Source organism: Halictus rubicundus, chromosome 1, assembly GCF_050948215.1.
Source record: "Halictus rubicundus isolate RS-2024b chromosome 1, iyHalRubi1_principal, whole genome shotgun sequence".
NCBI lineage: Eukaryota > Metazoa > Arthropoda > Insecta > Hymenoptera > Halictidae > Halictus > Halictus rubicundus.
In genome coordinates this window covers 32,110,493-32,137,326 of record NC_135149.1, presented here as the reverse complement: position 1 = coordinate 32,137,326, position 26,834 = coordinate 32,110,493, and the positions used below count along the sequence as shown (strand labels likewise).

General features: G+C 38.3%; 2 protein-coding genes across 4 annotated transcripts in view; one reads left to right on the top strand and one right to left on the bottom strand.

Moving 5' to 3' along the window:
* The window catches only part of Stg-1 (stargazin related protein STG-1), a 69,198-nt gene extending 67,186 nt beyond the window's left edge, over window positions 1-2,012 (bottom strand). The window contains exon 1 of the mRNA XM_076800709.1: window positions 1,951-2,012. The gene's annotated coding sequence lies outside the window, so the exon portion shown is untranslated. The remainder of the gene's footprint in view (window positions 1-1,950) is intronic.
* LOC143361344 (uncharacterized) lies at window positions 2,012-26,834 on the top strand. 3 transcript variants are annotated; one of them, XM_076800691.1, is made up of 5 exons: window positions 2,012-2,166; window positions 4,573-4,657; window positions 11,657-11,788; window positions 14,029-14,121; window positions 24,902-26,834. In XM_076800691.1, the coding sequence occupies exons 1-5, from the start codon at window positions 2,041-2,043 to the stop codon at window positions 25,867-25,869; spliced, it is 1,404 nt and encodes a 467-aa protein (XP_076656806.1). In that variant the 5' UTR covers window positions 2,012-2,040; the 3' UTR covers window positions 25,870-26,834. The 3 variants fall into 3 exon arrangements, with proteins under 3 accessions (XP_076656806.1, XP_076656798.1, XP_076656813.1); XM_076800683.1 differs by having other exon boundaries at window positions 24,884-26,834; XM_076800698.1 differs by lacking the exon at window positions 2,012-2,166 and adding an exon at window positions 2,313-2,533 and having other exon boundaries at window positions 24,884-26,834.

The window sequence follows — 26,834 nt, the reverse complement described above, 5'->3', positions numbered from 1 at the left end:
CTACGTTTGAGATAAACAAGATTTGACCTGTTGCATAATTTCTTTGAATCTAACTGATAGGAATTCTTTGAGCAATCTTTTCTACTACGCTTGAATGAGATATATCGTGATAGATAACGAAGCCTGTGGATGACACGTACGGAGAACTACGTTATTGAGGCACGTAATAGAATGAACTGCATACTAGATTAAGCGTAGTAAGTGCGTTTGATAGTGCACTTGCGATCTTTCTAGAATGTACTGCGATGTAACTACGTTTTCGCTGTAACAAATTAGAATTTTAACCTTATTGATTGATCAAATCGATCGAAACGAACTTTCAAAGAGAAAAATAGTAAATGTTTTTCCAATTCTATCTTCCTATCACTCAACATCATAAGATAAATGACATCATGGGATTGCAATGCCGTGTACAGTGATTTAACGTGCACTTTGGATTTGTCACAGATATCTTCATATGCAGCGATCGATCACTATTTTTTATCATCGAAGCTCCGAGGACAGGAAAATGGAGGAAAATTTTGAGTCGCTCCGAAGTATTTAATAAAAGTACTGCGTGGAGTATATTCAATTAATATCAGATTAATTAACTTCTCACGATGCTAAAACATTTCATTACTTTACGGTTTTCCAATCAAAATGAATGACAATGGCGAATGTAATGACACAGATTTGTTAAATTAGATTATGATATCCCTTATTGCAACATTTTTAATCTACCATATACACATATTCAGCGAGATTATTGCTATTTAATTACGGCGATTAATGATTACATTTAATATCCAGATAATGTGAAGATAATATTACATGGAATTTTTGAAAATATGAAGGAAAATATTAATGCAAAAAGAGCGAGAGGATATTTTCAACTACGAGTTACAGAATGTCTGAAGGGGCTTCTGAACTATTAAAAATTCGACGGCTCTTAAAAAACTTTGCAGTTCTCATAGATAACTTTAAAGCTTTGGGAGATCATCAGGAATTTTAAAATGGTGATTTTCCCAGAATTTCAAAGATTGCATCTAAGTGGATTACAAGAATTTTATGCAAATAGGGTAAGGGGTCCAATTACTGTGGGATGCCAATTATTGTGCCTGTATTAACTGTACTTATTTTTAAAACATTATGAATATTAAAAAAGAGATATTAAATTTTTTCCGTTAAAATCAGTTAATATATATGTCACATATATGTTGATATATATACCTTATAAATAAATATAATTAATATAGGCACAGTAATTTGATCCCTACAAAATTTCATCAAAGAATTTTTGAAAATAATGATAGAAAATGAGTATAATTAATATAGGCACAGTAATTTGGTCGCTTCAAAATTTCATCAAAGAATTCCTGAAAATAATGATTTCCTTCTAAATGCAAGCAATAATAAATATATGCAATAATTTTCAATCCTATTTACTCGACGTTATTCGATATGTTTTAAATACCCTCTGTTGTTTTTCTCCGAATAACTTGAAAACGTTACGAGTCCGAAACTGAAACGTTTTAACCAACCACAACAACAGTAATTTTCATTTATCTACTTGGAAACATTTTTTCTTTTTATTCCGAATAAAAATTGACAGAGACGACACAGAAACAGCGAGTGGCGCGTTCAAAAACCGTAACATCTCCGCCATTATCGGCTTTCATATAAAATTTGTTCGAATAGTACCGCCGAACACATTTCAACGGTAGTAACAATTGCTCGATAAAACGCAACAGTATACAGGGGGAAAAAAGATTCGAAATATAATCGTGGTTCTATCGCTCGAAAATGCGTGGCCTTTTAAAAATACAATCGACGCGGTCGAAGAGAGATCGAGCACTCGGAACTCTAGCCGAAAATGGAAACGCATCCACTCGGGGGAAAAAAAAAAGAAAGAAAGAAGAGGCGGGATTTTTATTTTTATTTGAGGTCGCTAAAGCGATTATATGCACTCACCGCAGCATTCTGCTTCCTTTTGCGTCACGTTCGCGCCACATCGTTCTCATTCTCGGTGCTTCCCCACTCTTTCTTTCGCGTGCGCCTTGAATGTCTGTTTCGCTCTCGGGCAACGTCAGGCTAGTAACGACAGTGAATTTCACCAAGTGTTCAGTGTTCCACTGGCTACGTAGTGGAGTAGCAGTTTCATTGTGCAGGAAGCAACAATTCTTTTCGGTAAGTTTGCCCTCAGCCCCTCCCCTCCCCTCCCCGTCGTTGGTATTGTAATAATTGTTCCGTGTTTTACGAGCCGACACCCGCGTCGAATATTCGTGCGATATAACCACGAAAATAAAGTTGTCGGCGGTCGCGACGAACGACGCAATTGTGTATGTGCTGTTTGCCAAGGTCAATCGATTGGAGCATCACAATTTCAATGCGGTGATTGCAGCTGACTCTGTCCAACAGTGATTCATATCACTAAGAATTGAACTGTACCACGGTACAGGGTCCTCGTGAAACAAGCCGTGTTTCCTTGTGTTGTTGCTCGACGACGAGTTTGAGGTTAGGCGCACCTGCTCGAATCCTTGGAGCGACCAGTGAGGTTAGAAAGTGCGAGCAAGACAGCGACGAACCGTGGAAAAGGAATTTGATGGTCGGATACGAAATTCGGCGCGGGTTTTGAACTGGCCATGATACGTGTTGTTCAGTGCTAGTTTAAATAAACGATATCAACCCATTTGCATCGTTAGCGTATACAGTCAGTCCAATAAGTATTTGTACGCTCTTAAAAATCGCATAACTTTGCCGATATTGGACTGTACTACTTGAATTTTTTTGAGAAGGTAGAACAATCGGATCACTACATAATGTGAAAAAATTTTCTTAAAATATACTAAAATATAGTAAAATGTACTAAAATATACGAAAATACTAAAAGTTGTACTTTGTAACTTTTTTATGTGGACTTACATTGGAAATTTAGAAAGTACGATTTGTAGATCTGTATGAATTATACATGTTCTGAGAATTTCATCAAAATCGGTCAACGTTGGACGAAATTCCCTGAGAAAATACTTTTTAAATTTTTAATATTGCCCGCATAAAAATGTTGCAAAATACAACCTTTAGTACTTTCTCTGTAATTTCGACCAATTGTAATTTTAATCAAACATTTTCTCACGTTATGTAGTGATCCAATTGTTCTAACTTCTCAAAAAAATTCAAGTAGTATACTCCAATATCGACAATGTTATGCGATTTTTAAGAGCGTACGAATATTAGTGGGACTGACTGTATATACGCTCAATTTATTTTTTCTTATAATGCTGAAATACGAAGTTCTTTTACCTGTAGTCATCTTTGTACTTAAATTAATTAGTTAAATTGTAATAAAAAAAAAGTTTGGTCATCCTGGCATTCTTTTCATATTTCCTTATGATGCAAATGGCTTAATAGGAAGTTTGTGAGCTGCCATTGTTTTTGCACAGTTAAATCTATTTGTTATGAACTCTAAATTGTAACTTTGGGAACTTCTGCGTAATCGATTTTGTTATTCATTGATCATATTTGTTCTCCAAAATTTGCAGGATCTAATATATTATTATGTATCGACACATTTCTTTATGCTATTCGTATTCTAATTATAAAATTGCAATGTTTAATGTTTTATTATGTGTTTGATCTCTTGTTTATACTCCAAAATTAAATATTTGAATATTTAATGTATTCATTGTTTACATTGTGTAATATTTTACTCTCCGTTGATTGCAATGTTTACTGTTTCATTATTCATTATTTACAGTATGTAATATTTTACTATCCGTTTTTATTATTCATTGACTGTTTTTATTAATATTTATAGACGAAAACGAAAAATGCTATTTGCAATGTTTCATTAGTCACGACTATGTTTGTTTCTATTATTTATACCTCGAAGAATATTTTTCAGTATTTAATGGTTTCCGTATGAATTAATTAAACGTCTTTCAGTTTCGTAACGCACTCGTTAAATATTTATAAACGGCAGTGCATTTACATTATAATTTTCGTTAAATGTAATATTTTATACGCAACGTATATGTAATTTTATTTCTGCTGTTTTTGGGTTATAAATTATATAATTGTCGTTTTATGTACAGTATTTCAATGTTTGTGGACGCTGCTGTTGCATCGACGTTCTGGTGTTTACTTATGCATTATCATTACGTCTCTTTATCGTTCTGCAAATATTTTCATTTCTGATGTGCTAGGCATTTATCAAGAGAGATTTATTTACCCGATGTCCAATTCGACCACTCCATTTTCTTTTCTTAAACATTGTGCATATTGTTTGTATATTCTAACTGCAAATATTCCCGAATTCGCTACGAATTGTTTGATAATATTGCTTCCAACGAATGACGAATGCGAACGATATAATAGACTGTTATCAATATTTCTGATACTCATGAATATTAGTAAAAAAGAAGATGAATCATTAATAAGTGAACTGTTGACACTAGCTGCCGTTACTGTTCTTGATAACTATTTTCCTGGTTATAATGTTTTAATAATTAAAAACATCCTATGAGGAACAATAAAACAAATGTAACAAAAATATATAAACTCTATGTTATTAAAGTGTGATTTCCTTGGTTTCAGACAATGTTCTCCAGTTCAACACTGGGTGCCCTGTTGGGGGTGATCTTCGTTATCTCTTCGATACCAAATGCAACGTCTTACACCAGTGAGTATATTAGCAACAACATTATCCATTTTCATATTTATATTTGTTACTGTGAAAACAGTATTGGAAGAGTACCTATAATAAAAATTGTATTTCATTCAGTTCTTCGTTTCTTATTGTCTTAAATCAGTTCACGAATAATCCACTTTGCTTTCAACTAAAAAGTTGAACAAGAACGGTAAACGGACATTCTTGAATGCAGTATTTTCGTTTGTCGATAAGCTTTCTCGACAAAGTCTAGTACACACGAGGACGTTGATTTTCTTCTTTGTGCGATTCACGCTATTCACGTAAAAATTGTGTTTGCAAGTAGCAAGCAGGGTTTTATGTAATCAAGCATCGTTTGTTTGAAGGCCGCGTACGGAGACACCTCTTTTTTTCAGACGTATTCAAATTCGCTTTAACGGTGGAGGAATCTCGTTAATCGCTTCCACCGAGTTAACAATTATTGCTCCACCCTTTTCGTGCTATCATGCGATTTATTCGCCGGGTTTGCGCAACACCAATAAAACTGCCCGTCTCCGTTTTTGTTTCTGTTTTATGCGCCGTGAATCTTCCACGTGCGTTTTGTCTACGGGTAATTGTTTTAAGTTCAATACCCGTGATTTATCCAACGAGTCATAAAACTCGTAATTCCCACCTGAATAATTAAAACTATAAAGAGAGAGAGAGAGGTACACGTTCGAAGCCGTGTGTGGCGCGGTAATGGCGTTCACGTGATTGCCGTACAAAGTGTCAATCTTGCCTTTGAAGTAGCTAATTGCCTATAGTTATTGCGATAAGGGTCCCGACATTGTTCATAAGTCAAGAAGTTTATTTTTAATGAGAAGCTTGCAGCGGCCTGGAAGTTTTCGCAACACGTTCCGCTCGGCACCAATCAAATCTCTTATTTATGACGTGCACAATTATTAATAATTGGAAAGTTATGTCTGGAAATACAAGAAATTAAATTACAATTCGATTTCAATCCAACGAAAGCCAGTTTAGTCAGATTGGATAAAGCAATTAAAAAAGAAATGAGAAACGAATTACAAGTTTGTTTATTGTATTACGGTAGGAATTGAGTTTGTTGGTCGTTCATGATCTTCATATACAAAACTGTCTCCATTTTTTAATTTTTTCTAGCATCGAGTACTGTACAACATGTTAATCAAACATCGCATAATACAGTGAGTTCTCGATATATGTCAACAACAGGGGTCTTGGCAGCGACATATATCGTCCAGGAGACGTGTTATGTTTATACTCCTCGGCGTCCGAGGCCTCTAGAGCTTCGTGGCCCCTCATACCTACGGTAGTGGGGATAATTCCGCGACGTTTATCATCCAGGCCTTGACGACATATATGGAGAAATCACTGTACCATCGTCAATATGTTTCTACTTCTCCACTCATATTCATAAAGAGCATACACGACATATAGAAGTTGAGACTGAAACAAAGTTTACTTAAAAATGAAATTAGATATCTACTTAAATATTTAACTTTGATTTGACAATTGATTGGGAAGTAATTCTACAGGCAAAAGTGAGTTATACTTCTTTTCCGACTCACTTTTGTATGTCGACTTCCCAATCGATTGTTCGCGGTATGCGCGACACCCAGTATAATAGATCTGCAGATTTAAAGTTTAAACGATCCTCCTGAATAAAGCGTCCGGTTTAATAATATGATCTCGACGCATCTGTTAGCTCGGTGTAAATTTGATGGCGTTAATGCGATATAAAAGATTAGAGTAACTTCGCCGGCATGAATTAGTTGACTTGGAGCCCTCCGTTGGAATCGTATTAAGTTTACACACATCAGCTTTAATCTTGATCCTAATTAGCTTTTGTCAGGGGAACAGGGGTACTCCGTTGATCGTGAAAAAGCTGCCAGGTTTCAAATGCAATCAAAACTTTGGGGAATAATTATTAGAGCTTGTGGAAGTTACTGTATTGAACTTCAAAAACTTCATCTCGCTCGTATATAAATTATAAATCTACTGGCTGGAGATTAAGCTGGAGTGTAATTTAATGGAAATTGGTTACACCAATTATAGCAATATTTTTCCAATATTTATTTTTTTTCTGGTTAATCAGATTCAAAGGATTACTTATTATTAACGTGTTGATAGTTACATTCAAAGTGTTGTTTAATTGATAGAGTAGACATTTTTCGGATGTTTAGAAATATTAATGTTTGTTAAACCATTCCGTTCAATAGCGAGATTACACACCCAAAACGGATTATTACATGCAAATTTGTATTGTGCTAAAATGCATAACTAGCATTTCCACAGTATCCAAGAAATCGTATTATCTCCGCAGCGCAGGTAACGAGAATGTATCTTGATTACAGGTTAATTAAAATTACGTAACTCGTATGATTCTCACGCTGCCAGCATCGTTGCAGCGTAGTAATCTTGTAGGTTATTTTATTCATTGCTTTAATCACGTGTTACTGTTTTATTCATTATGATGAATTTATTATTTGATTCCGTATAATTGCTACGAAATTGTATAATCGAAATTGTACTGTGTTTGATTAATTGCATGTAATTAATAGCTTGACCTTAATTATGACAGCGAAATCAATATTGGAACAAAATGTTACGACCGTAACAGGATTTAGGTGTTACAGTCAAGCAAGCAATAAACGTTTCAACATTAGTTGTGCTTTTATACGACAATAAACAATGGTTTCTCCTGAGGCACGCCTAAAACATGTTTTAGCTAGTTTGCAGCTAGCTTTGCAATTCTTAGTTTTGATACAGAATAATCTATCTGTAAACATTAGAATTCACCTAACTACATATTGCTATTTTAATTTACATTTGAGAGAGTCCGTAGTCTGGTGATAAAAATTAGTTGGAGTTGTTGTATTTTTCATTTGCGTATCTTTCAAATTACATCCCGCTGTGTTGTCCATCTACGGAACGATCCACGTATTACAAATTTTCATTATTATTCCACACAATGGGGGTGCATTGTGTGCATCAACGGCGCCGACAAAATTTCCATCGCGTAAATATGTAAATCTGTTTATGTCACATAACACGGCACCGTTGGGTATTTAGGCACCTTTTGTACACGCCTTCACACTTGATTAAACCCGGCCAATTGTTCTCAACTTTTGTCTGTTCCCGAACACGATCGACCTAAAGGAGATGTTCACGAGCGGAATCGTTAGTTTTAATATTCCTTGTTCGTTCATGCCATTTTCTCCCCTTTTGACGAGTCGTTCCTAGACGTGGGCGGTTATGGGTAACACGATGCTGGGCGTTAACTCGGTGGCTGCTCTCTCTCCCTCTCTCTCCCTCTCTCTCTCTCTTCTTGTCTCCTCTCCTTGCGACCTTCTCCTTCTCCTGCTGGTTAGATAATTGAGAATCGATGGGGTTATATGGGGATGACACTGTGGTGCTCGAATAGAATTACGATTAGCGGCGTTACATCGATGGGAGGATAACGTCAGCTAAATGCACAATAGATGCATGCGATCCGGAACAAGAAATCTTAAATCCGACCGATACTGAATTGTTATCTAATTGCAATCGCCATCATACGCTTCCCAAGATTAACCACGTCGCAAGAATAATCATTCTCTGATTTTCTCCCAGTTTTATTCTACGCTTAAAATTATGGAGTCACGAACCAAACGTAATTCCCAGATGGAATACTGAACTGTGAAGATGTTAAACGTAATTAAGAACACTGTTACACACTTTAGAATTCATTAAAACTATTAGAAACACATTTTAGTTTTACCTCTGTTTCTCACAGTTAACGTACACCATTTTTATTCTACATAAAGACCCCCAGTCGAATTATTGGGTCGGTAATATAGATTCGTTTGGTTGCAAATGCAAATATGTTTCAATCGCAACGATTTAATAGTGACTAATTGCAAATTATATCCATAAATATCTCTACATACAATAATCAAAATCGCGTGGGTATACAGACCGATGATTTTGTTTCTTCGACTTTAAAAGAATATGCAAAAAGTCGTTCCACTTAAAAGGGTACTAACCACCTTGAAATCCCTGAAAATTGTCTTTGGAAAAAAATAACCTTCAGAACCATTAATAACAGAGATATCTAGATGTCACTGTTTAAATGATCCACCCTGTATATAAAATTATATATCGAAAAGTAATTTCTCACGTTACACAAATTTAAAATGATAGCAATATCAAATTTTAAACAAGAGAGTAAACCGATAAAAATGTTTTGCTTTCCGAACAGTTTAGCTGCGTTTTAAATCTGTATCGTTTGTGTTAAAAATTTTTTAAAAATGAGATACATTTTCGAAAATGGGATGAAAAAACGTGCACTCAATAAGACGCGCAAAGACCCCGTTTGAACAACAGTAACATTCGTCGGCAGAGTGGATATCCGAGCCGTAATTCGAGTAGCGCGTTGATCATTAATTGCGGTAGAGTATCGTGTTTAGTTGTTAATAGAGTTACATTTCACTCGCTAAATAACAGGTTCATGTAAATTTAATTACATTAGGCTCGGTGGCCGCGCCTCTGTCTGACATTTTGCTGGAACTTCGCGTGGGCGTGGAATCTTCAGTTAATGTCACTTACATGTAAACATATTTACTCCATTTAATAGTTTCACGTTGCCGGGTCAGTTAACCGCGCCTGCAACCCCATGATTATAAGTATTTGATATCCGGTGCACATGGAGAAAATATGATGCTTAACGACTGCATACTTTGCAACAAATTTGCTCCCACGTGCTCGCAGCTTACTTATTGTCACTACTCTATTGAACCTTCCCATAGCACACATTTTAGTGACTCTATAACAAGAACAATAAAACGTAATTGTTAAACCGGAAATATAATTTTAAAACCTCAACCGTTCGTCTCATACACTTTTCAACAGTGATCAATAAATCAATCAATTTATTTTTAAACCCCGTTTCCTTCTTATACAGGGTGTCTATACAGGGTGACCCATAAGTCACCTTCGCGTTTAAAGTATGAATAACTGTTATATTTTGTAATAATTTGTATTTATTTTTCTTGCGGTTTAGATTGCATTAGATGGAAATATTTTTAATTCAGTAGCGGCAAATAACGTCGCGTAGATAACCTTAATTTTCTGCTTCGCAAGCGTGTGGTCTTTCCACTACATTTTCCATCGCAGCTTTCAATGTTTCTAGTCCCAGAGCATGAATTTCTTCCTGGATATTGTCCCTTAGCTGTCCTATTGTTCGGGGCTTATTAACGTACACTCGGCCCTTTAAATATCCCAGGTGCCTTTAAATCGTGCGACCGGAAAGGCCAGTTCAAAGTGGAAGTCCGAGAAATTAAAATGGCGAGTGTATGCTTTCCGCGTTGGAATAAATGCATCACTGATTTTGAAAACACAATTCAATCGTTTGTACTCGTCGCTCTGTTGTGAATTTTCCCATTGTAAATCTCCAAAGGAACAATCTACAAATTCTGAAACACACACGGAGTTTACTGTTTCAATAATAGTTGTCACTGAAAATGTTGTTGACCTGTAGCGTGTTAACTTAAATATCCGACAAGAAAGATCGCATTTTCCTCTTGTGTACACGCTGCACGCTATGCTTTTATACATGAGTTGCGCAAAATAATGGAAACACTCCTCATAAGTTGAGTGTTGTGCTTTTAGGATGTAGTAGCCATGAAGAGGTGGCACGTTCACGCGATTATTAGCTAGCTTCCATCTCGAAATGAAACAACACTGTGTGGTCCTTAATCCTTTTAAGACAGTATTTTTTTAAGAACTTTCACAGCCTTGTGTATTATTCTTCTAAGCTATGCTACACATTTATGCCAACAGTAAATTCTACCGCACATTCAAGTTTCATACTTGAGGGCAGACAGCGAATATATGTGCAAATCCATATTTTTATAGAATATGCAATATGTGGGCGTTGGATTGAAATTTATGTATTTTTAAAATGTATACGTACCTAGCATACTGATTCTGGTCACTGTGGATAGACACTTACCCGTGGTGAAATTAACAATTCGTTATTGCCTACGTTCTAGAATTTAACACGAGCCCAAAATCACTCCCAGGGATTCTCACAAAATCAGCGTAATTTAATTAACGAAACCGAAACTAGAAATTTCAAATGTATTATAGGGGATGCTGTCTTAACCCTTCTGAATTCTAAAGATCCTAATAAAATTCGGTTTATCTGGATATGCCACAATAAAAATGAATTTCTAAACCTAGTAAAAAATCACTCCCAGGGATTCTAACAAAATCAGCGTAATTTAATTAACGAAACCGAAACTAGAAATTTCAAATTTATTATAGGGGATGCTGTCTTAACCCTTCCGAATTCTAAAGATCCTAATAAAATTCGGTTTATCTGGATATGTCACAATAATCACTACAACAGAATATCACAAATTCACATAACAATTCACATAAGAATAACACAATATCTCATAATCACAATATGTCACAAAAATCAGTGACAGTCATATGTGACTGACGTGGCAGTTGACGTGTTAAAGGTAGCTACAAAAAATATCGAAAAGATCAAATGACCCACTGATTATGATTACTTGTCATAATCCTCGTATGTACAGCTATCAGCAGAAGTGAAACGTTCGACTCACCAGGAAACAGGACGCCGTTTCTAACGCGGGAAGGGAATATAGAAGCATTTTATCGCGGTTGTATAAAGTACAGGAACAGCAACGGCACACAAAAGTCTGGCGAACTGCAAGGTCCCCGCGCTTAGAACTTCAGTATAAAACTGCGATCGTGTAAATATTTAATGCGGACACTTTACCGAAGTACGCATCGTTCTCGTATAGTTGTCGGGGCTGGCTCGGTCCGGATTGAGGTATCCAAATGATTGAGCGTCCGAGGCTCCGATATAAATTCCATTTATGACACGCGCCTCTCCCCGCTAAGCGAAGTTTTAATGAACCGTATCCAATCGCTGGATCACGGTTTACTATTCGAACTTTCGCCACTAAACGCGAACTCACAAAGAGTCTCCTCTGCTCGCAGAATACGGGAGGACATGCAAGGACATCGGCTGCGGGAGGGACGAGGTCTGCGTGATGGTCGAGGATCGTTGCCAGACCAACCAGCAGGATAACTGCGGACGTTATCCGACCTGCAAGAAAACTCATCCAGGCGGTAAGAATCCGGTTGACCCTAGCCATAAATACGTTTCATACATGCCGCGTCTCGATCAAGAATGAACGCGCGAGAGGAACGATCGATGACGCTTTTAGACGCTTCGTTAACAATTTCGCGACCGATGACGTGCCGCGTACCTTTATAACTGACACAGTCGATGACGTGCTACCGATCGTCTTTCTATATTCGGAATTGCCAACCAATCGCGCGCTACGTACGTCCCTCCGCGTTTAAACCTGGAAATTGATGACGAGAAGCGGTGACGTGCTCCTACGTCATCCAGCTCGCAAAACCGATGGCGTAGTATAAGTCGCTTAGTAATCATGCTTTATGAACAACGAACTTCTCCGCCGTCAACTTTGAGATCGAGAACGTTTACTCGATGTATGTCCAAAAGACGGGTGTAGCCGGGGACATATATCGGCCAGGAGATACTATTCAGCGAAGCTCTAGAGCTCGGCAGTAGTTTTAGGACTTTTATCGGCTAGGCAGTTGCGACATATGTAGAGTAGACACTGTATATCACGATTTTCTGGTTATAATGATTACGATACGAGTGATTTGCTCTTAACGTTCTTTTCTAATATAAAAGACTCTGGAACTATGGAATTGTATTTATCAGACGCGAGTATGCTTTTATTCAGCTTTTGCTATCTACCGGAACAGTATAGAATTTTAAGGAATATTCTAGGAGAATTGTTAGTAATTTTTTGTTCACTTTTAGACTAATTAGAATAATAGCTCCCTCGTAGTAGAAGCTTTTACTACTGTGGTTATAAGCCAACTAATATATTAGCTGATCAGACTAAATTCTATCGGTGTTGGACCATTGTATTTTATGAACATTGCTTTCAGTGTATAAATTATTGATTGCTGAACTACCCTTCAATCAATTACGGGCTTATTGAATGTTAAACCGGCGCGTGATAGTTGGCGACTAACCGCATATGAAATTATGCGATTTTTGATCGATAGTGTCGATAAATCACGTGTGAACATTTTGGTAAACGTAAAATGCATTGCGCCAATTATCGTCGTCGATCGAAGCGAAACAATTATTAGGCGAACTCGACGGAAAAGTTAGACTATCGAAACTCATTAATATCGAAATATTGCCAGTTACTAATTGCCGGTAACGATTTTCGAAGCACAAAATATGTTTTAACCTTTTTGTATGATTGATAAAACGTGTTATAACATATTATTTTTTAGATGTTACTTTCCATAGTTTATGCATTCGGCGTTACTGCAGTTTTCGATTATCGCGCTTATGAATTATACAGGCCGTTCATTTGAAAACTTTCCAGCCGAATATCTCGAAATGTATGAAAGATATTAAAAAAGTGTAAGACACTTCTCCAAGGATTTCGAGGGGGAAAGAGGGGGGCAATATCAGTTTTTTATTTGGGTGGCGTTTGCAAGGTCACTTGAAGGTCAACTTTGTTTTTTCAAATGGAAACCTATATTTTTTAGTTTGGGATCTTATCGTACGTAAAAAGACCAGCAATTTTCGTAGGATACTTGTTTTGTGTTACACTTATTTAACACGTTCACGGACAGTAAAAATTTCAGTGAGCTGTAAAAATAGACAGGCAATTTTTCTTGAAACTAGTTGTACTATCCTAAATCTGATTAGACATAAACAATAATAATAATTACATAACATTACTTTGAAATGTATATTAATTACAAAAACTTAAGGTTGTATAAAATTAAATGAATAAAAATTGGCTTTAAAACTTGAATGCTATAGCATTCATGTAATTTTGCATCACTATGAAAGTGAATGCTATAGCATTCACGTCCGTGAACGTGTTAATATCTTTCATACTTTTCGAGATATTCGGCTGGAAAGTTTTCAAACGAACACTCTGTATTCTTGCGAATATTAGTTGCGCATTGTAATCATTATATTTAATTCCAATCTTGCGTATAAATCTATTTCGTACAAATTCGTAGTCTACCCATAAAAATAGCGTCCGATGTGTAGCCTAAAATCGGTGTCCTCGAACGAGATTTAATCTCTTAACGTAGGTGCATCGGCTGGAGTCTAGATTCCGTTTAAGGAAATCATGTTGACCTCGGCGCCTCTTTGACATTTGCAACTGAAAACCGCGCGTTCGCCTCTGCGTTCCGTTCGCGCAGGACGCGTTTCCTTTTTCCGTTCGATTAAAAAGCCAATCCTGCGGTTTCGCGAGAGACGTTTAGCATAAACGCACGGTCCGTCTAATTTGCAGAGGCCAGCTGTGTAAGCATGGTGTGCGGGGGTAACGAGTACTGCAAAACCGAGAACGGAGTGCCGACATGCGTGATGAAATCAACCGGGATTGGTGAGTCTTTCGACACACTGTGTTTATTAGTACGTTGATTGTGCATGCACGAGACTCGAATGGCATATGGATCGAAAGGCATGATTGTCATCGAGCGAAACGCGTAAAACTAAATCGTACGCGAGGCATACAATAGCGATAGAGACCGTTCTCGAATGGCCTCGCGAATACTATGCTCCGTCCGAAGCATTTAGGGCCGCCTAAATATTCGGGACTCAATTCTGTGATAATTCGCAGCGTTCCGAGCTACGTACCGGGATTAAGTTATTTTCTAATTACACGTCCTCGGAACAACCGTGCGCAATACGTCCCGGCATCGTTTCGAAATCAGGCTAATTGAATTTTAAGCTATTGTATGCCTCTGCACGGTGCCGTGCCAAAGCTCTGCGCTTCGCTTCCTGCTGTTTTAATTATTTCCTCACTTTTATAAATCTGCTCCCCCTTAACACTAGGTTTACGGAGCACTAAAAATTACTATTTTACATTACTTTATAAAAATAACACGAATGTATCGATCAAAGTTTGTAGCCATTTTTTAAATAATATATACCCAATGAAATCAATTTGTTAAATAATTGCTCATGGATGCATTTTTACAATCTCAATATTCGCAATTTTAAAATATTAGAATCCGTCATTTTCACGGGTGCCGTAAATCTAGTGTTAACCTGGTGTCTGAGTGTTTCCTCTTTTGAAAATTATGCTGGAGCTATGTCGCGAAAGCGATTTTCGTAATACTATCGCCGTTTTTTCACTTTGTTACTGTTGATTAAGTACGATTCCAGCGGTAACAATAGGCTCACCGGCATTAAACAAGCCTGAAAATCACGTCGAGCGCGAATTATGCTGATACGTGTGCGCTCTATTGAAACTTCCGGTGCACTTGACGTTGTAAAATTCTGGACTTCAGCTTCGCAATATTCTCGTCAAATTTTCTGATTTGCCAAACGCCGGTTTCTATGGAATTATTGTTTCTGGTATTATTCAATCCAGAATAAGTTGCTCGTGTACAAAACACTTCGGATTTCGAAGATTTTTTCGGCGACACGCGAGACCGTATCGAAAATAAATTTGCAAAGTTCAGGTGTAAAGCGGGATGTAATACGTCCTCGAGAAACTCGAGGAGCCTACAGTGTGCAGCATTTTTTTTTCTCTTCTCAACATTTGCGAACACGACCTTTCCATTATCGTCCACCGCCATTCGCGAGCGTGTGTAAGCACGCGTACACTCACGCAGCATTATAGGATATTGGAGAAATTGCTCTCGAACGTATAAACTTTTAGCATCCCGCCGATATGAAAGCAAAAGCGTATCACACCGGCCGGAATTGAAATTAACTTTTCGCGAGTGCTTTATGTGGCCGAGAATGAAATTTCCCGCGTTTGTATTTTCAATTTTTAATGTATCTCTTCGCAACGTCGTTAGCCTTCGAATTAGTTCGAATTTTTTAGATTCATCTCAGCCTCCATTGTGCTCGTCGATTTTACTTTGTCAGTATCGGTCAACGCGATCTTTAAACTTCGATTAGACTATTGAAATAATCCCGTTGGAACGCTTTGTTGCCGGGAACTATTAAGTATTGCAAATTTATTTATTTAGCACTGCATTAGGTATCGTTTTCACGTATTAATACATTTTTACGTTTGTCAGAAATAGACTGCGGAGGTTCATGCAATTTTCAATTTTTGTAGACAAATTTCAAGAAAGTGGTACCAAATAAAATCCTATTTTCAGTGGTAATAGTATTTGTAAATTCTATCGAATTCGATACTCCAGCATTTTTTTAACATTCCCATAAGTGATAAATGCATAAAAATCCGCAGTCTAGTTAGAAATAAAATTTTCATTCTATACAGAAACTAAATTTTTTTAGAATGCTTGTTTTGGAAGGAAATTTGAGGGTTTCATTGCGAAAAGTAGAAATATTGGAACGAACTGGAGCATGTGGCAATAATTAAGTAGCGGTTGACGTCCAAGCTTATTGCATTTATCGAAACAGTATGACGAAAATCGAATAGCATAATTTCCCGGCACCGTGTCAAAGGCCAAATTGCACGCAGCATGTGCTTTCTTCTCGCTCCCCTAATGCTTGCCCGATAACTTTTGCGTATGCAGCGCAGAACGAAGTAACCGCACAATTTCGGAGTCCCGGCCGCACGCTCATTAAGCTAACTCCATTAAAACGAGTCACTTTAAAATCTCCAATTTCCCGTGAAAGGTTTTCGGCCTGGTACACGTGTGTGTAGACATAGTCGGATCAAAATCAACTGGTCGCTCAAGGCCGGCACACATAGAGTGCCGGAGCCAGGTTATCGTCCGAGAATCTCGTTGCACTGTGGCATAGATACAACGAAAATCATGCCAGGCGAAATAATACATACCGAGCTAAATTAAAAGTAGCCCGGAGCGGCGACCAGTCAATTTTCATCCAACCTTTAGTATCCTATATTTTTCCGAAGGACTGGCACCTTCTTTGCCCGGCGAATGTGTTTTCTGTTTCGGCTGGTTTCTGATGTGTCAACGTCGAATTTGAACCTCGTTCTTGATGTATGCTGTCAAAGGTCGTCGTCTCGAGCCGTTCAAAAGTTACAAGTATCACTCGAAACGATGACACTGACTAACAAAAGTGTAAACACACTTTGCTAGTTTTACATAAAACGTGATAATACAACCTACTTTTCAATTGAATGGTAAAGATTAGGTAATAATAATTACAAAGTGAATAGGATAAACAAAACACATTACTTTCGTTAATATTAACAATATACGGAATATTTATCGAAAATAGGGATTGAAGTCAATTTTTACAGTTTTGCACCTTAATTGTGCTCGTCGAAATGAAGCTTTAAATATTTTGTCGATTTTCCTTCACTTTTTTGTACTGATTCTAGCCTGCGTGGCATACTCTCTATTCAATTTTTAATCATTTCCGGCTCAATGTTGTACCATTCTGTCCTTTTCCGCAATTCATGAACACCTGAAGGTGGATTGTCATATTTTGCTAGCCTTCTTTTCACAATTGACCACAAATTTTCGATTGGGTTCATATCTGGACTTTCTGCTACCCACTTCATCAAAACTTTTGATTTCCTAGCCAGGTTTTTACTATCTTTGCAGTATGCTTAGGGTCCCCTTCTTGTGGAAATACTACTTCATCTACAGCAAATTCGATAGAATTAACAACAGAAGGTAAATTATTTTGCAAAATATTTAAATAATGCTCTTTGCACATGATACCTTCTATCCGAACTAAGGGACCAGCACCCTTACGAGTAAAACAACCCCAACACATAATTGAGCCACCCCCGAACTTCATAGTTTGTTTTATGCTACTTGCTTGATTACTATTTTCCTATTGATTACTATTTGATTACTAATTTAAAACTGTGTAAACACCAGTGTAAACGTGTCTTACTACAGTTGGCTATCAGTGTTTGTCGACAATTCCATTTCCCTAACATTTGTGTACTATCTTAACCTGATGAAACGTGCAAAACTGTAAACATTGCTTCGAATCCGTATTTTTGTAAAATATCATATACAGGGTGGCCCACATAACTCTTAACGGCTGAATATCACCCTTAAGCTCTCATCTTGAAACGTTTGTAGCTGATTGCTACCGAATCATAAGTTACCGAAACCTACAAAACGCATTTTTTAAAATTATCGTTATAGGCTACAAAGTCGAAAAATCATCATATTTTCATTTCTTTATCATTCCAACCAATTGCAATAAAAAAAATTTTTGTTTACTCATTGTCCAGCAAACTAGTCGGTCTAACATCTAAAAAAAAATTCAAGTCAATTGGACCAATCGTAATAGAGTTATGCGATTTTTAAGAGTGTCCACCTAATATCGTCCCCGACTGTACAAGTCGAAACTTCAAACTGTAATATCTCATTATGGAAACATCTGACAAAAAAATGTTTCAAACAAAATTTACTTGTTTTCGCCTGTAGAATCTAAATATATAACGTTTTATACGGGGTTCTATTTAAAATTATAAAGGTATACCCCGGCCCCCTTTAAAGGGAAAGGGGGGTGCCACTTCAGGTTTATGTAATTAGAAAGGCCCTTCAGATACATGCAATTTAAGACCGAGAACTTTAAAATCGATGGCATAGTTTTCGAGATATTCAGCAGTCAAGAATTACGTGGGTCACCCTGTATATTGTTAATATTATCTAACATAAACTGTTACGTTTTGTTGATCACCATATTACTACCTAAGCCTTATCATTCAATTGAAAGATAGGTTGTATTATCACGTTTCATGTAAAACTAACGAAGTGTGTTTACACTTTTGCTCGTCACTTGTATACCCAGGTGAAAGTTCGATGTTGAGATATCAAATACTTCCCTCTGTGTTTCTGTGAAACACGTTTCCGTTGCGAGAACGCGACCAACGATAAAAAAAAAAAACAAGGACGACGTAGAAGAGAGGACAATCTTTTCAGGGTACGATTCGGCGGGCGTTTCGTACGTGAACGGGCAACGAACCAACACCGACGATAAGACCAACAGCAACAGCGCTAGCAACCCTAACCCCTACGCGAACGCAAACGCACCCCCCGCACCAGCGGACCCGGCAGGCGGGTACCGGCAGGTGAACTCCGAGCGGAATCTCGGCTACCCGGCGTACCCCAGTAACGGCGGTTCCAACAACGGATACCCACCGTACCCGAGCAATAGCGGCTCGAACAACGGATATCCACCGTACCCCAGTAACAGCGGCTCGAAGAACGGATATCCACCTTATCCCAGTAACACCGGCTCGAATAACGGATATCCACCGTACCCGACCAACAACCGAATGCCAATGCCTGGATATCCCCCTTATCCCGGACAGGCCGGCTATCCCGGACCGCCTCAACAGTATCCCGGATATCCGCAGCAACCCTATCCCGGCTACCCGAATTATCCTCAGAACCGGATGAACCATAACGTCTACTCCACCCTTCGCAAAAGCAACGGCATAGCTCCGTCTTCGTCTTTGCTGACCGTCTGTCTGGTCAGCCTACTCGCGATCGTTGCCAGTAGGTCGTGATCTGGACAGCCTCCGATTCGGCCGCTTTTGTTATCGTAAGAATGCTCTGTACGATTCCTTCCATTGTTATATGTACGTGAACCTTGGAGTATCGAGAAACTGGCGTAACCAGAAGAAATTTGTTTGTCGAGTGCAGCAGCTGTAAATTGATACGCGGGGCTCGGTTGGAAATTTTGGCACCGGCGAACTGGCTTGATATTAATTTTTCATTTTCGCGATGTATTGTTCCCGAGACAATCGGCGTTAATCGATTGTCCGGCACGCGCGGATTTGACCGGCGCCTGGTCGAATACAATGGAAAATTTGCTTCTTCGAGCACACCTTTACGGAAATTGACGAACGATGGGATTACTGTTAGGCTTGTAGGAATTTTCGATTTTCCAGCGAAAATATAAAATACTCGATTTTCAAAGCCCCTTCTCGGCCGTGCCTAGATTTTCAGGGCACCCTGTATACCAGGTTAATATGGTAGAATAGTTCGATGATGTTGACAGGGGATTTATTTATTTATTTCTTTTTTTTGTATGGAGTTCTAAAATCGAAGAATGGAGGAAAAATATTTAAAAGAGTAATTTGTTGAGCGTATTTGATTACGATCGTGGTAATGAATTTTGGTATATAAATCCGTTTTTGGACTTCAATATACTCAATAATATTAAGAGGTTATTATGACATGAATTTTACACGGATTTATCCAATTTAACACGATACTATTACTCAGGATTGTATACGCTCTCTTATATGGAAATACAATATTAATGTTGTTTAACGGTGGTAGGACATTGCTGGAGCATCACGATGATTTTGACAATTGGGTCAAGCTATTTTAAAACCTTTTCGATAAGTATGCGGAATAGGGGGGTCCTCGCTGATTTCGATGACTTTGAAAAATCATCCTGAACCACTTTTCCCTGTACGTGTTACCGCTGGTCGGCCTTGGTTTTTGAGATATTCGCAAACAACTGTTGTGACGACTATAGCAAACTCCGCCATTTCCTAATATGCCGTATTCCATGCCAGAAAATATTTGTTCCGGCCCAATTATACAGAATCATCGTGTTAAAATCACTCTTTCAGAAAGTAACAACATATTTTCGTAATGATGCTTTGGAAACGTTATTTTTGTGCAACGTATATACAATTCAGAGCTGGGTAAAGGACTATTTTAAATAATGAATATTTATATATTTTATTTGGTACGGTAAGTTCTGAAATTGGTATTTCAAAAAAATATTTGAGAAACTATTTGAAAAAATATTCGAAATGTCTTATTTATTTTAATTTATTTTCTTAACGTTAAACTTTAATCAACTAACGTTGATAGTAATGATTCGTATTTAATACATTTGTGGGTTTAAATAATACTTTCTCTGGACCGTTGATATAGTCATAAATCATAAGATAAGAAGCTTTTCCGAGTTTCACAACAACATATTGAACTGTATCAAAAATATTTTTACCACCATTATTTAGAACTGGCATAATTTCTTTCGACACCTTGACAACAGAACCTTTCAGATTTTCGGTTAAAGAATAAATCGGAAAACCGCATTATTTCTGAAATGCTTTGAACATTTAGACATTATTAAAATAAAATATTTTATGTTACGGCTGAAATTGTAAAAACAGAAATATTCGCCAAAATTTGGTACCCCGTTTGAAGTACTATTTCGTTTAAGCGGATCAAACTTGGAGACATCAAATGGCATTTGAAATATAATATTTATCACGTGAAATACTACCCAGCACTGATGCAATTAATAACGATGTCAGAGAACGTGCGTACGAGTTCGTTAAGGCTCGACAAAACCGGAAAACGAGTTGAAAGCTCGATGCTTTGTTCAAGCAATTGCTGCGGTGAACTTTCAGTTTGCTAGTCTTCCATTTAGTTACAACGGAGTCTGATTAATCGTGATTACGCGCATTTCTTTCCATACAGAGAAAGCGGTTCAAAGCGAGCTCGACGCGAAAGCTTGGAATAGCTCTTTTAAACTGTCCATTCGAAACAGAAAGGATAAAGAGAACAACTTCCATAAACCGTCTGATTCGGTACCTGATATTGCGGGTAAATTTTATGGAACAGCCATCGAGTTATTTTCTATTTTATAGCTAGTGCACTACTATGTACCTCGATAAAGTGATTTCGTTACGAGCGAAACACTTTCTGCCGTCCGATAAATCATGTTTTTAGCGTTAATAAAATCTTGTCCAAATATCCTACGTGCATGCATACAAATTCTTATTTATATGTTACAACGCTGAACCGTTTCTGCACTGGCATACCTACATACGTGCGACGAACGCAATTGATAACATTATAATGATTGTTCACTCGGAATAAAAATAATGTTTCTACCGATTTAACGTGACTCTCTTCCCCCCGTAGATTACTACAATAATTCGCGTACGATTCGATAGCAATGATTTCTGTTGTTGCGAGGTCTGCTTCGTTGATACCATTAGGCAAAACGGTAACAATTAAGCTGGACTGCAGCGTGATAGATTGTTTGCAGAATTCATCGAGTCATCGAGTTCAACTTCATCAGGATATCCGTCCGCAAGTGGATATCCCAGTGAATCGCCCTAACTCTGTTAATCCTTCCAAGATTAAGCTTTTGTCTGTTAGGACGCTGCTATCAATCATGCAGAAACTTTGGTTACCCGTTACGTTTGCGTGATTATGACTTTTGTCCTTCCTCGAACTCTGAGAAATATTCATGGAGACGTTTCACCTCAGATTGTAATCTCTGGAGATCCAGAATGGAATCCAGGGTGGATGAGCTCGATGATGGTACCCTCAGGGTTACCCTGAAGATACCTATCTAAGCATACGGGTGCTCACATGTATGCCCACTGGGAGCCTCCTTTTCCTTTTCCTACCATTAAGCTATCAAATATTGATGATCGCATAATCAGTCTGGCTGAAGACTGAGTTCTAGCTTTAAGGAATTCCAGAGGTAATCCTCGTTTTATGGATACTCGAGGACTCGTGTTAATTAGTGCTAATAGACTGCGGAATTTATGCTTTCGTGCGATTTTCAAGCCTATAGACTGCAATTAAATAATTATATTTTCACATATTACTCAACCGGAAGTCTTTCAACAGGCTTTACCATAACTGCGACATTTATAGAAGAAACTTAACAATTTTCTTTCAAACATTTAAAAGGAACTGTTAGATTGTGTTACTCAATACAATTTTTTTGTCGCAACTATTTATTAAGAGGCCGTCTTGTTTAACTTTCTAAAAAATTAAATTTTAATTTTTTATTGCCTGTCTAAAATTTTGAAATTGCATAAAAATTCGCAGTCTAACTGTGGTTGAATATAATAGTCTTTGAAGATTAAGGAAAAGCTTTGTACGTATGAAAATTGTATTAAGGATAATTGCGTGAAAGAAAATGGCTTCGGAACGTTTCGATACTATAAAACGTTAAGATATACATAATTTCTTGCAAGTATGTCCAACGAAAACCGTCTCGTTATCTCCGTCGAACCCTGACACGTGTTATCAACTCGAGTAAGCCGCGTAAACGGATTTTCTAGGTCATATTGCTTAAGCGAAAGACGAAGTCGTTCTCGTGCTAACAGAAGCTCTTTAAACATTGTCCAAACTGCTATTCTAATTTTCAGCTATATTTTGAAAAAAGTGTCTTTTCTACACCTTAGCATTAATACGCTAACATCTTATATTTATTAATACCTTTACGATCATATCAGCTTACCACAATTTTCAGTGCCACAATTTTAATTGTAAATAAGACTACTTATAATATATAAGCAGGGAGGAGTGTAAAAGTATAGAAAGTATAAAAAGAAAACATCCGCAGTATAAAACAATTATGTACAGTATACTGACATAGTAACTAACAGAAACTGATGTGCATGCTTACCGGAAGCCTAAAAGATTTAATACGATATTAGCATGAAATATCAACTAACATTTTATTTTATTAATCGCTCATCTAAATTATGGTGAAGACTGTGAGTATTCAAATAATTATTTCAATGTTTAAGGCCCCTGGGGCACGTTTTCCCGTTATCGGAGCGGGCTTAAACTTTGCACAGATTTTTTGTTTACTAATTGGAACAATCCTGCGGGGTGGGGGGTGCGGAAAAAAATTTTTGTCTAGAGTAAATAAGAGCCACCCTAGTGAACACGTAGTCGGTAGTTTAGATTTACGTTAATGTTGTTAAGTGAGTGGTCGTAAGCAAGATCGTTTACCGTGTGTGTGTAATCGTGGTTTTTGACTACCACTCTCGAATTTAACAGTATATCCCACACAAAGACCGAGGATCAGACCAACACCGCCCACGCCACCGCCGAGGTTTTCGTCCCATGGATACGGTGGAAGAATCAGCGGTAATTCGGGATCTAGGAACACTATTGGGGACGGATCTATTTTTAATCGGTTGTTCGGGAATGATCATATTTATGGATCGCGTGGTGCAACCACTCCCAGAAGCCGATCGCAGCCAGGTGGTAACGGCTATTACAACAGCCACACGTCCGTCGACAACCAGGGGAATAGGATGTGGAGATTCTCCGGTTAATCGTTCCACGATCTTCGTTAATAATTATTCGCTCGATCTTACGAATAATTTATCTTACACTTAATTTCCGATCGCCTTGGGACCAACTCTTCTTTCACCGGCTGGAAACTACAATTGTCACGAGAATACGAATAATCCGAAGAGCACCGTTAACAATGTTTCGATTTCACGACAAGTTGAATGAACTATAGCTCAGTTTAGATTTGCTTGAATAATTGGAAACATAATGATTGGTGCTTTGTGAAAAAGTGATAGGGATTTCGATCTATTAAAAGAAGCTCAACAGAATCTCAGTAACATAGAATCCAGCCACTTTGATTACTTAATATATTTAGAGTATATGAAAAGATATAAACATATATAAGTGGAGAAAAATGATTGTTACTTAAGTGAACTTTGACAAGAATATTACTGGCGTTTCTAATGTTTTATAATCGTGGATTCTTCCTTAATCTGCCATTTTACAATCGCGCGATAAACTTTCATACTGTTATTCTGCAGAAATGCATCACAAATGTAACACTTAACGAGTACTTAAATCAATGTTATATGTAACCCTCGTACTTAAATATATGAAATTTAGCATTCTACTCTTTTCATTAACCCTTCGACCCCCCGAGAAACCATAAAATTACAACGCACTATCTGCAAAGCTTTACACAAGAGATAACGAATATTGAACCGTTGACATGCGTGCACGGATCGAGCATTAATTAATAAACAAGACAGCGTGCGTACGTCGGAACTAACTTTAACAAAACATCGAATTGCATGTCTCGACTACGACACACACACACACATACACACGCGTGCGTACATTACAACTCGCTTTGTCAGGCACCAGGCTCTCATTAACCGGCAGGGTTCGAGGAGAAGTATACCGCGATAACAACGGAGAAAGGCCATCAGCGCGGGCGAACGCTACAGCAATAATTGGCTTGATAACCCGCTAATTGATGGAATAAAATAATCAGGACACCGGCAATAATTCACACAACCGCGGGCTGGTCAAAGCAAAGCAAAGCAAAGCAAAGCAAATCAAATCAAATCAAAGCAAACGTTCGCTATGACAACGGAACGGTGATGATGATTCTGTTGGTCTCGGCATGGCATGGGGCGGCGAGCGAAACCTGAACTTACCCAGACAATTAGGAGGTAGATAACGAATTGTTCGCAGAAGTGGTCGACGAGGACGGCCGGATAATCGCGAGACGTCAGAGCGGCAGCGACGTGCAATCACCTTTGCCGGATTCCACAAAGTCCGGATATCCGTCAGGAAACGATCCCGCGAGCTCTTCTTCCGGTTATCCTTCGAGGAGCGGCACGTCCGGTTACCCGTCGAGTTCCGGTTACCCGTCCAGCTCTGGTTATCCTTCCAGAAGCGGTTATCCGTCGAGAACCTCCGGTTATCCGTCCGAGTCCGGGAGTCCTTCGCAGAACAACGACGATTACGCTTCTAGGAGGTCCGGATATCCCACGGAGTCCGAGTCCCCTTCGAGATCCAGGTATCCATCAAGCTCCGGATATCCTTCTGGTTCCGGATACCCCTCGAGCGGCTCTTCCGGTTACCCGACGAACTCGGGATATCCGTCGGGATCCGGTTATCCCTCACGCACCAGTTCCGGTTACCCTTCAAGCTCCTATCCCAGCTCTTATCCTTCCTCTGGAAGGTATCCTTCGAGCTCCGGTTACCCGAGCGGCTCACCTGTCAACGAGGACAGCGTCAGACGTACCGGTGCCAGCACAGTCAACGCTGGATATCCTAGTCAATCCTCTCAGTCGTCGGGATATCCTAGTCAATCTTCTCAGTCGTCAGGATATCCTAGTCAGTCTGGTTACCCTGGACGATCCTCGGGATATCCTGGTCAGTCTGGTTATCCTGGACAGGCTCCATACGGTACTCCTGGATACCCAGGAGGCTATCCGCAAGGATATCCAGCTCAAGGAGGTTATCCACAAGGATATCCTCAAGGATATCCCCAAGGGTATCCTCAAGGGTATCCTCAAGGCTATCCACAAGGTTACTATCCTCCTTCCACTACCAGGAGACCGGGTATCAGCGATCAGCTGAAGAGTTTTGCTAAAGATTTTACTACCAAGGTTATAACTCAGGCTGTTCTAGAGAAAATTACTGGGAAAAACTGAGTTTCCTGAGGCTAGGAAAATTCAGTGTAGAATAGCTTAACGCGTGATACAGTGGTCAACGGATGTCTACAGTCAAACCTGTTTTTGTGCGGTCCTTGTCTATGCAATTTTTCTTTTTGCGCGATTTGTTTTGGCATTTGTGTTGGCATTGTACAGTGAATTCCCGATATAAGTCACTTGCGCGGTTCTGGCGAGTGACATTTAGACGAAATCTGTGGTTCCCGCCGAACGTTGCATTTGAAATACACAGTGCTCGCTGGAAATATAAAAGTCACTATCCGTGGTGGCATGGGTAGTCCCAGTGACCTTTAAACGCGAGGCTCGCAGTGACTTATATCGGGAATTCACTGTAACACCCTTGTAATGAGGATCCCGCCCAGGGATCCAGCTTCGCAACAAATTGGAGAAGCATTTTCTTAAAATAGATAACAATTTCGAAAGGAGTTTAAATCAAATCACCTAAGCCTATCACCTGATTGCGAAAAAAAGTCATACAATTTTAAAAAAGTTATTCTGATTTGGAGGACGTTCGAAGACTTTCGTGGGCCACTGTACAGTTAAATAGTTAGTACTGCTTTCTTGAGTTCTTTAGTATATTTCGCACATAATTTGCAGGAATAATTGAAGAATTGGTCATGTAGAAAAAATGAGACAGAAGTCTAATCTACACTAGTTATTACTGTCCACTTATTGGAAACTAATCTGTTCCAGCATATGTTACCTTGATAACTCTCATTCCTCGATAAGTTGTACGAAAAGTATAGTAGTATCAATTAATGGATCAGCCAGCGCCACCGTTGAATGACCATAATGCTACTATCCTTGTATTTAATCGAAAAATCCAGTTTGTTATATAATTTACTTGTACATTAAATACAGAAAATATGTACTCATTCATCGCGTTACGAGATAACGAAAACGTTGTGAATGATAAAAACGAAAATATAGTAATCCATCAAGCATAA